We start from the raw sequence: 12,285 nt of genomic DNA, 5'->3' as shown, positions 1-12,285 counted from the left end.
TCTCACATATTTTATCCAATGTTATGTAAAACTATTGTTTTATATGTTAGTTTTTTTAAAAGTAATAAAGTAGGAAAACATTAAAAAAAAAGTTTGAACGTATTTAAAAAAAACAAAAAAAAAACGAGTGAATTATCCTAATTAAAGCATTACCTGTTAGAGGTAAGGAACACAGTTTCACTAAATATTGATTATATTGGTAATAAATAGTAATGGCGTTAGTATTGTTAGGATATTTTTTTTAGGTATCTTTTGACAAATGAACATAACAGGAGGGTTAAGACAATTTAAGACCTTAATTCCTCAGATTTTAATTTAAGATATTTTAAGACTTGTTTAAGAACCCGTGGGAACCCTGGTTCTGTGTGGTTCTGTTCAGCAGTGTTATTGTTGAACATGGAGGAAAAGCTGTGCCAGAAACCCTGCAGCAGTTCTTAAAAATAAAAAATAAAAATAAAAATACGCTAAAATGTTGGCTATTATAATGTATTCTGAGTTTCCCCCAATTAAAACTCGCTAATCAACTTGATCCAGACTAATTTTTTTCACCACAAATATCAAAACTAAAGATTTTTCAAAAGAAAAAAAAAATCAAAAGAAAGATTTTTGTATTAATCCTTTATTTAGCTGTGGTATTATTATTCCTTATCCTGTATTAAAAACTTCAGCTTATTTATCTTGTTTTAAGGTCTTTTGCTGGTCTTGTTCTGGGGGGTTTATTTTGATGTATTTCCAAACGATTCTAGCTAATGCCACTAGCATAACACTTGCTAGCGCAGCTAGCATGATGCATGCTAATGCCACTAGCATGCCGCCCGCTAACACCGCTAGCGCGATACTCACTAATGCCACCAGCATGATGCCAGCTTACGCCACTAGCATGACGCTCACTAACCCCGCTAGCACGATACTTACTAATGCTACTAGCATGATGCTCGCTAATGCCACTAGCATGACACTCACTTACAAACACCAGCACAATGCTCACTTACTCCACTAGCATGATGCTCACTAACGCAGCTAGCATGCCGCTCGCTAACACCGCAAGCACAATACTCGCTAATGCCTCCAGCATGATGCTCACTAACGCAGCTAGCATGCCGCTCGCTAACACCGCAAGCACAATACTCGCTAATGCCACCAGCATGATGCTCACTAACGCAGCTAGCATGCCGCTCGCTAACACCGCAAGCACAATACTCGCTAATGCCACCAGCATGATGCTCACTAACGCAGCTAGCATGACGCTCATTAACACCAGCACGATGCTTGCTTACGTCACTAGCATGACGCTCACTAACGGAGCTTGCATGATGCTCACTAACAACGCCAGCATGATGTTTGCTTACGCCACTAGCATGATACTCACTAATGCAGCTAGCATGACGTTCACTAAAAATGCCAGAACGATGGTCACTTATTCCACTAGCATGGGGCTCATTAACAACGGGAGCACAATGCCTGCTACCACCACTAGCATCACGCTCACTAACAACGCCAGCACGATGCTCGCTAACGGCATTAGCATGAGACTTGCTAACGCATCTAGTACAATGCTTGCTAACACTATAAGCAAGACACTCACCAATGCCGGTAGCAAGATGCTCGCTAACACCGCTAGAATGACACTCGCAAACGCCACTAGCATGATGCTCGCTAATGCAACGAGCACAACAATTTACTAAACACTTTCGCTAATGCCGCTTGCACAATGCTCACTAAAGCTTCTAGCGCAACACTCACTTACACTCCACACCCAACCACCCAATCACCGGGGTCGCTAATGCCCCTAACACGAGGCTCACTCATATATATATATATATATATATATATATATATATATATATATATATCTTTTTACATTGACTTCTATTGAACTTTTAGAAGGTTTTTTTCTCTCTCCTGTAAAGTTACTGTTTTGGAGACACTTGTTTTTTTCCATTTGAGAACAATGATTTATATATATATATATATATACACATTAGTGGCATCACAAACTTTACACTGTTTTATTTTCAAGGGACTGAAAACACTTCATATTTTACTCATATATTTTCTTTACATTAAGCTTAATTCCACCCTGTCACTGTTAAATAACACGTTAACTAAAATAATAAAAGTAAATAAAACTTTCTTTGAAATTAACCAAGGTCTTTGGGAACTATTTGGAATGTCTGCAACTGTTGGTGAACCACGTTTCCAGTAACTGTTGTGCAGCTTGAGGAGAATTAAAAATGAAAAGTGAAAAAAAGAAAGCGGAAAATATGCTTTCAGTGTAGTTTAGTTATTTATAGAATACTGAAAGAACAGTATTCTGATAAAAACCTGTATAAATAAAGGAATGTGCTTCTTTAAGCAGCTTTATTAATAAAAAGTCGCAGGTGAGACACGGCGCTCTGCAGACGAGACTGTGAGCTGACACACTGCTATTCATTACAGTGACGACGGGGTTTGAGAGGCAGCGCGAGAGCAGGACTGAGTCATAAGCAGCTGTCGCGCTGGGACGAGTGTGTGTGTGTGTGTGTGTGTGTGTGTAAAACTCACCTCGTTCCTCTCGTGGATGTTGTGGTCGATCAGCTGCAGTAGGAACCACATCACGTTCCTCAGGATGAAGGTGGTGATTAAATTCCAGTGAATGACGTTGCGAAGGCACCGGATGCTCCTGCAGTCGGAGAGAAACACAGAGCAGAGTTTGATCATTTACATCGTTTACAACATGAATTAAACACATAATTATAGGAATACATCAACAAGTGTCCTCTTCTGCAGAACATCACACACACTAACAAACAGGAGGACCAAACCCCACAGACAAAAGATAAACCACCACAGAGCTGCAGGGGCGATAAGGCCCTAAAATTAAAGGATTAAAGTCACTTAATCATTTAAAACTTTTAATATCTAACCACCCTCAAGCAGCCTGCAACTGTTTAAGTTGAGTTTATTTTAATTATTATTCTTTTTTATCTAATTTTAAGTTTTACCATTTAGCTCTTTTATTTTACTTATTTTATTCATTTCATTCCTTTTATTTTTTTTGTTACTGCCTTTACTTTTGGCCTTTTATATTTTTATTTCATTTATTTTCTTCCTTTTATTTTTTTATATATTATTTACTTATTATTATTATTATTATGATCATTTGCATTTTTATAATTGTGGTAATTTTAGTCCTTAATTTTTTAACTGTGTCTATATATATATTTTATTATTCTACATATTTATCTCTGTTTTATTGCTCTACATTTTAGCCTGTTTGCATATTCTTTAATTTTGAATTATTGAATATTTTCGTAATTAATTCATCGTAATTAATTTCATAATTAAAAAATTATTACATTTTTCGCTTGTTTTTATAATTTAAATTTAACTGTAACTCTATGTAAGCTCGGCTACATTGAAAATGAGGGTTACCCTCTATATATTTACAGAGAGAAAATAAAGGTTGATTGATTGATTGATTGATTGATTGATTGATTTATTGATTGATTGAGTCTGTCCTGTTCTATCTCCGAGTTTTATCTGCCCGCCTTTAGTGTTTACACCTGTATTCATTTGTAGCTCCGCCCCCTCGTTACCTGTTCCCCAGGTGTTTCCTGTTTCCTTTATTATTTGCATATTCACGTCTGTTAGGTTGTTGGTTTTCTTAGTTTCTACTCAGCGTATTCCTTGTTTCTACGTTTTGATTTATTTCTCTTTATTTCTAGTTCTTTTTTGTTTCGTTGTTTATATTTTTAATAAATTACTTGCATTTGCACCTTCTCTCCCATCCTCTCTTTGCTACAGCATTTCCTGTCAAATACACTACTGCAACAAAATTAAAATTATTTTTTATTATTGTATACAATATAATATGGGACACACCTAACTGAGATATTAACAAAATACAAGAATTTTATCAGATTTGCAATTGCTGCTAACCCTAGCTAGCACTGCTGGAGCAGCATTAGCATTAGCCGTGCTAGCTCTTTTGCTGTTTAGAGGTAAGTATATTGGACTGTAGTCTGGGCATTTACCAAGCTAAAACAAGCTATGTGGGATGAACAGATTCTTCAGGGTTCTTCAGTGTAGCACTGTCTGCAGCATTCGATATAAACCGCTAGCGTTTAGCGGCTAATGCTAATGCTCCAGCCTTAGTGCTGGAGAAATTAGGGAATCTAAGCTTACAGTAAATAAACAGAAGTGCTTTACTCACCCAAATAAACAGTTTTTCAGGAGAGAAATCTGAGTAGATTAACATCCAGTTTGACTTTAAAATAAATATTTTTTTTAGTTTTGCTTACCCATCCCACCACCCAGCAGTGAGACCTGCTGAATTAGAAATTTCTTATCGTGTCTCTTATAATGCGCATTATAATCTGGTGCACCTTATGTATGAAAATAGACCAGAAAATAGACGTTCATCGATAGTACACTTTATAATCCGGTAGGGCTGCAATGATTAGTTGATAAAATCGACAATGTTGATTATTAAAAAATGTCAACTACATATTTCATTGTCGACTAATCTTTAATTTGTAACAGATGGGAGATAAAGGGTAAATTTCTCGCTCACACAGTTTACACTCAACCTATTCTGTGTCTCCAAAAGTGACCAAACACAACAGTTTACATATTTACTCACTAAATGTCAGTACTTTCCACGTTTAAACAACATCCGGACATTTAAAAGCCTTTTAAATCTCATGTTCAGCTGTTTTTATTGTTTTTAGAAATGAAAGACAAAATAAATAACTGTTGACTAATCAACTAAATCTAAAAAAAAAAAAAAAAGAATCATCAGATTTTATTCAACTACCAAAATAATCATTAGTTGCAGCCCTATAATCCGGTGCACCTTATAGTGCAAAAAATATGGTACAATTCTAAGTGCTAAAAGCTAGCACGTAGCGCGGTTAGTGGCTAATGCTAATGCTGCTCCAGCAGTGCTATCTGGTGTTGGGAGCAGGCAACAGGCCATTATTACTCATCTCCGAAAAGGGAAATAGGGGTTAGCGGCTAATGCTAATGCTAATACTGCTCCAGTCTCGGTGCTGGAGAACTGAACTGAAACTCCTGTATAACTCTGTACTTCAGTGGAGTGGATTTACTGCTCATTAATACCTGACTGGTAGAATTCATACATAAGAAGCTCTGATGATTTTGGGGAAAATTAAAGGATTTTAAGTGCTCCTTATAGTGTAGAAAATATTGTATTAGCATTAAAAGCCTGTTGGGAGCATTGGCTAAAAGCGCTGTATTTGGGAAAAGCTGGGAAAATACTCATTATCATGTTTTACTACAACTTTCTAATAGAAGTCCATTTTATTAGAATTCAGAAACAGATGGATTTAGATATCAGAGCTCTAAATCTGTAGAACATCCATCTGAAAGGGATCCAGACGCTACACTTCAGCCCTAATGTTCGTTTTCCTTGCAGCGGCTCTTTATTACGACCTCATTAGGCCACGAGACGACACTTAACATCGAGGAAATGCACTCGCTCTATCTGGATCACTCTGAGAGAGACAGACCCTCACTCAGGAAACTAATGACGAAGTTCATGCTGGTTTATTACGGGTCTATTATAGAGGAAGGAGGATTTAGATCAGAACATTTAAAGAACATTGCGAGTCTGAGCGTAAAGAGCAGGAACTGAAACATACTGAACTGCAGTAATGAGTAATAACCTGGTAGTGACCACACAATAGACTGAATACATTAAAAAGAAAAAACCCTGTTGTTACGGATGTTATAAGAGCTCACCTTAAGCACAGGAACAGGATGAAGGCCACAACGAGAGCTCCCACTGATATGCAGTGTCCCAGGTAGTTAATGATGAGCGCGATTTTGTAGTGCATCGGGTACTTCCTCTGTAGAACAGAACATTAAACATGACTGAGATCACTAATGAAGAGAACAATTCATCATCATATACCTGCTGTACTGATTTTAGACTATAACCCAAAACTACAGATGACACATAAAAGGTTTAAAACTAGGTTTTCCTGTAAAAAAGAAAAAAAAAACAGTAAGTAATACTATTTTTCTGTTTGGTGTTCAAACGCTTTGGGTTGAGTCGACTCATTGAGTGAATCAATGATTCAAAACATTATTTACAAGCTCATGCGTTCATATCACACAGCCATGGAGAAACACTCACACTGACGGACGCTGGATTAAACCTCAGAAAGCAATTTCACCCCGTCAAATTACTCCAAAAGGGCATGGACAACTCATTCAGGAGGTCACAAACCAACCCAGAAAAACATCTAAAGACTACTGCTTTTGTAGTCTGGTATTCTGACTCATACCGGTTTTGGACCACGTCTCCACATTTTCTGACAATTATATCTGAAGCAGTCCCTGGTTCTGGTTTAAAGTCCTGCTGGAAAATGAAATCTGCATCTCTATAAAAGTTGTTTTCAGCAGAGAGAAGCTGTAAGATATGAAGTGCTGTAAGATTTTGTGGGAAAACAAAACTGCACTGACTTTAGACTTGATAATAAAACACAGTGGATCAACACCAGCAGATGACAGACATGACTCTCCAAACCATCACTGATCATCAGTAAATTTTACATTTCATTTGAAGGAAATCAAGGGATCAGAGTCTGGAGGAAGAGTGGAGAGACACACAGTCCAAACTGCTCGAGTCTAGTGTGAAGTTTCCACCAATCAGTGATGGTTTAGAGAGACATGTCTGTCATCTGCTGGTGTTGATCCACTGTGTTTTATTATCAAGTCTAAAGTCAAAATCTTACAGCACTTCAAGCTTCCCTCTGCTGCTGACAACTTTTATGGAGGTGGGGATTTCATTTTCCAGCAGGACTTGGCACACTGCCCACACAGCCAAAAGTACCAGTTGGTCTTATATAATATTCTAATTTTCTGAGACACTGATTTTTGGGTTTTCAACGCTTGAAATTTAGTTTACACAAAAGTGGTTTAGACATTAACATCTGGTGTAGCAATCTCTTATAGCCTAGGCTCCATCTTTATATAGAGCAACAGTTCTGTTTCTCACAACCTTTGAGAGTTCATCGCCATGAGGTGGCATGTTGAATATTCAGAAGTCAGTATGAGAGAATGGAACCATTAACACCAAATTTAACAGCATAATTTGGCTATTTTTTCCGTAGGAGTGTACTTACTTTAGTTTCCAGTGGTTTAGACATTAATGGATGTGTGTTAAGTTAGTTATTTTGAGGGCACAATAAATGTATACTGTTATACTCTAACTGTACACTGACTACTTTATATTGTGTCAAACAGTCATATATTCACTGTTTTCAATGAAAAGATATAATATAACAGTGAGATATGTAGAAGTTGACACTAATAGACAGAAGTGATGATAATACACAACTACTGCATACTACAGATTACTATTGGTCATTGTTTTTAGAAACGGTTGGATTTATTGTGTTGAAAGTGCTGAAACAGTGCTGAAATTTTTTAGTAAGAGCTCTGTTAGTCCTCAGAAGAATGTTTAGTAAATATGCGCAGGTCAATCTGTGGGAGGCGCCAGTAACCAAGGTATGATGGATAAACACTTCGGAAATGAGGAGCGTTTTCAGGTATTTCGATTAAAAGATCAAATGTCTGTATGTAAAACTACAATTACTACATTTTGAAAAAGTCATTAAAACTGTAACTCAAATTAACCAATTTAATCGTGAAAATCGACCAACACTACCCACCAATAAATACAAGAGTATTAATAAAAATAATGTGCCTAAAATAATAACACAAAAACATTCATACGATCATTCATGTCTTCATTAACAACAACCATAAAAAAGTTTATAGCGCTAGTAGAAAAACTCACTATGAAAAAATGTCAAGTCTTGTATTTTTTTACCTCAAAAAAGCAAATTACACTCAAGTATTACAAGCATACCTGCTAATAACTCTTGTCTGGAGGTGTGGACTAGAGGTAATTTGATTTGATAAAAAAAAAAAAAACTTTTTGTCTTTTTAAAATGGTTTTGTTTGATCTGCACAAGAATGCTACATATACAGGTGCATCTAAAAAAATAGAATATCATTAAAAAGTTACTTTATTTCAGTAATTCAGTAAAAATATGAAACTCTTATATTATATAGATGCATTCAACACAGAGTGATCTATTTTAAGTGTTTATTTATTTTATTGTTTGTGATTTTGGCTTACAGCCAATGAAAACCCAAAAATCAGTGAGATACAACAGAAGTCAACACTAATAGACAGACATGATGATAAACTGTTAAATACTACTGTTTTTACTACTGACTATGTGTAGGGTGGCCATATTGGATTCTGAAGTCAGAGTTGGTAATGCTCTTCCAACTTTCCTAGTAGGTAAACTGACTTTTAGGAGCGTTCCAGTTAAAAATGACTTATTTGACTAAAACATTTCAACATCCAAGTTCAAGTAGAACACAGTGTAATGCAATTTAAACAGCCACACCAGTAATCTGTTTTAAAAAGAACATATAAAATGGGAAAACAGTCAACAAGAGGCATAAACGCAGGAACTTAAACAGGGAATTTTAGAGTAAAAACATTTTTCATATTATAAAAAGAAACCTGAGTGAGTTACTCAAACAGTACACAGAATAAAGAGTATAAATCTGACCCGCAGCTATAAAACATAATTAGGCTGGCACTGATGATGTACCGCGCTGTGTATGTCAATCAGAGCATTTGGCTGCAGGCGGTTTATATTCGAGTGCTGAAAGAAAAAGGCGAGTTCTGGATTATCTCATTTCTGCAGAGCGAAACCCATTCAGCTGGAGAGAAGCTCCGCCAGCGATGTCCTTCACGGACGCGTAGCGACACTGTTCACGTTAAAGCTTCCTTTTCTCCTGACCAACAATAGAGCTTTGTTCCCTCAGAGTCTCGCGGTGTGCGTTCCCGCGGCTCAAGGTGTTCTTCAGAATCTAAATTTAGAGAAATGATCACAGAGCTTTTCTCAAACACTCGAGGTCCAGGATCCATCAGTTTACACCAGTTTACACCGTCACAGATAAACAGAGGCCTTCAGAAACTGAGACAATTAAACAATTCAGCTGCTCACTAGATAATAACATCCTTTCAGAGCAATAAAAACAATAGAACATAACAATAAACCAGTATAATATCACATCCTATCCACATTCAGATCGTACTGTGAGCATACTCTAAAAGACTATTACATCCTCTCACCGCACTACAACATCCGTTTAGTATACCATAACATCCTTTCAGTGGACTATAACATCCTTTTAGTGGACTATAACATCCTTTCAGTGGACTATAACATACTTTCAGTGGACTATAACATCCTTTCAGTGGACTATAACATCCTTTTAGTGGACTATAACATCCTTTCAGTGGACTATAACATACTTTCAGTGGACTATAACATCCTTTTAGTGGACTATAACATCCTTTTAGTGGACTATAACATCCATTTAGTAGACTATAACATCCTTTCAGTGGACTATAACATACTTTCAGTGGATTAGAAGATCCTTTTAGTAGACTATAACATCCTTTCAGTGGACTATAACATCCTTTCAGTGGACTACAACATCCATTTAGTAGACTATAACATCCTTTCAGTGGACTATAACATACTTTCAGTGGATTAGAAGATCCTTTTAGTAGACTATAACATCCTTTCAGTGGACTATAACATCCTTTCAGTGGACTACAACATCCATTTAGTAGACTATAACATCCTTTCAGTGGACTATAACATCCTTTCAGTGGACTATAACATCCTTTTAGTGGACTATAACTTCCTTTTACTGGACTATAACATCCTTTCACTGCACTACAACATCCGTTTAGTATACTATAACATCCTTTCAGTGGACTATAACATCCTTTCAGTGGACTACAACATCCATTTAGTAGACTATAACATCTTTTCAGTGGACTATAACATCCTTTCAGTGGACTACAACATCCGTTTAGTATACTATAACATCCTTTTAGTGGACTATAACATCCTTTCAGTGGACTACAACATCCGTTTAGTATACTATAACATCCTTTTAGTGGACTATAACATACTTTCAGTGGACTATAACATACTTTCAATGGACTAAAACATCATTTTAGTGGACTATTACATCATTTTAGTGGACTATAACATCCTTTCAGTGGACTATAACATCCTTTCAGTGGACTATAACATCCTTTCAGTGGACTATAACATCCTTTCAGTGGACTATAACATCTTTTTAGTGGACTATAACATCCTTTCAGTGGACTACAACATCCGTTTAGTATACTATAACATCCTTTTAGTGGACTATAACATACTTTCAGTGGACTATAACATACTTTCAATGGACTATAACATCATTTTAGTGGACTATTACATCATTTTAGTGGACTATAACATCCTTTCAGTGGACTATAACATCCTTTCAGTGGACTATAACATCCTTTTAACGGACTATAACATCCTTTTAGTGGACTATAACATCCTTTCAGTGGACTATAACATCCTTTTAGTAGACTATAACATCCTTTTAGTAGACTATAACATCCTTTCAGTGGACTATAACATCCTTTCAGTGGACTATAACATCCTCTCACCGCACTACAACATCCATTTAGTAGACTATAACATCCTTTCAGTGGACTACAACATCCGTTTAGTATACTATAACATCCTTTCAGTGGACTATAACATCCTTTTAGTGGACTATAACATACTTTCAGTGGACTATAACATACTTTCAATGGACTATAACATCATTTTAGTGGACTATAACATCCTTTCAGTGGACTATAACATCCTTTTAATGGACTATAACATCCTTTCAGTGGACTATAACATCCTTTTAACGGACTATAACATCCTTTTAGTGGACTATAACATCCTTTCAGTGGACTATAACATCCTTTCAGTGGACTATAACATCCTTTTAACGGACTATAACATCCTTTCAGTGGACTATAACATCCTTTTAATGGACTATAACATCCTTTCAGTGGACTATAACATCCTTTTAATGGACTATAACATCCTTTCAGTGGACTATAACATCCTTTCAGTGGACTATACCATCCTTTTAGTAGACTATAACATCCTTTCAGTGGACTATAACATCCTTTTAGTAGACTATAACATCCTTTTAGTGGACTATAACATCCTTTCAGTGGACTATAACATCCTTTCAGTGGACTAGAACATCCTTTCAGTGGACTATAACATCCTTTCAGTGGACTATAACATCCTTTTAGTAGACTATAACATCCTTTTAGTGGACTATAACATCCTTTCAGTGGACTATAACATCCTTTTAGTAGACTATAACATCCTTTTAGTGGACTATACCATCCTTTTAGTAGACTATAACATCCTTTCAGTGGACTATAACATCCTTTTAGTAGACTATAACATCCTTTTAGTGGACTATAACATCCTTTCAGTGGACTATAACATCCTTTCAGTGGACTATAACATCCTTTCAGTGGACTAGAACATCCTTTTAGTGGACTATAACATCCTTTCAGTGGACTATAACATCCTTTCAATGGACTATAACATCATTTTAGTGGACTATAACATCCTTTCAGTGGACTATAACATCCTTTCAGTGGACTATAACATCCTTTTAACGGACTATAACATCCTTTTAGTGGACTATAACATCCTTTCAGTGGACTATAACATCCTTTTAGTAGACTATAACATCCTTTTAGTAGACTATAACATCCTTTCAGTGGACTATAACATCCTTTCAGTGGACTATAACATCCTCTCACCGCACTACAACATCCATTTAGTAGACTATAACATCCTTTCAGTGGACTATAACATCCTTTCAATGGACTATAACATCATTTTAGTGGACTATAACATCCTTTTAATGGACTATAACATCCTTTCAGTGGACTATAACATCCTTTTAACGGACTATAACATCCTTTTAGTGGACTATAACATCCTTTCAGTGGACTATAACATCCTTTCAGTGGACTATAACATCCTTTTAACGGACTATAACATCCTTTCAGTGGACTATAACATCCTTTTAATGGACTATAACATCCTTTCAGTGGACTATAACATCCTTTTAGTAGACTATAACATCCTTTTAGTGGACTATAACATCCTTTCAGTGGACTATAACATCCTTTTAGTAGACTATAACATCCTTTTAGTGGACTATACCATCCTTTTAGTAGACTATAACATCCTTTCAGTGGACTATAACATCCTTTTAGTAGACTATAACATCCTTTTAGTGGACTATAACATCCTTTCAGTGGACTATAACATCCTTTCAGTGGACTATAACATCCTTTCAGTGGACTAG

The 12,285-nt window shown here is 36.1% G+C and overlaps 1 protein-coding gene across 2 annotated transcripts in view; it reads right to left on the bottom strand.

Moving 5' to 3' along the window:
* Nucleotides 1-12,285, bottom strand: part of LOC107197140 (corticotropin-releasing factor receptor 2) — a 240,909-nt gene that overhangs the window by 68,261 nt on the left and 160,363 nt on the right. For both annotated transcript variants that reach the window (XM_022686204.2, XM_022686202.2), the window contains 2 exons: nucleotides 5,746-5,852; nucleotides 2,545-2,662 (listed from right to left, as the gene is read on the bottom strand). In XM_022686204.2, the coding sequence (XP_022541925.1) occupies nucleotides 2,545-2,662; nucleotides 5,746-5,852 (225 nt within the window). The remainder of the gene's footprint in view (nucleotides 1-2,544; nucleotides 2,663-5,745; nucleotides 5,853-12,285) is intronic.

This window comes from Astyanax mexicanus, chromosome 8 (assembly GCF_023375975.1).
Source record: "Astyanax mexicanus isolate ESR-SI-001 chromosome 8, AstMex3_surface, whole genome shotgun sequence".
In the NCBI taxonomy this organism is placed as follows: domain Eukaryota; kingdom Metazoa; phylum Chordata; class Actinopteri; order Characiformes; family Acestrorhamphidae; genus Astyanax; species Astyanax mexicanus.
Note: the sequence above shows the minus strand (reverse complement) of the source record. Positions and strands in the feature narration are given on the sequence as shown.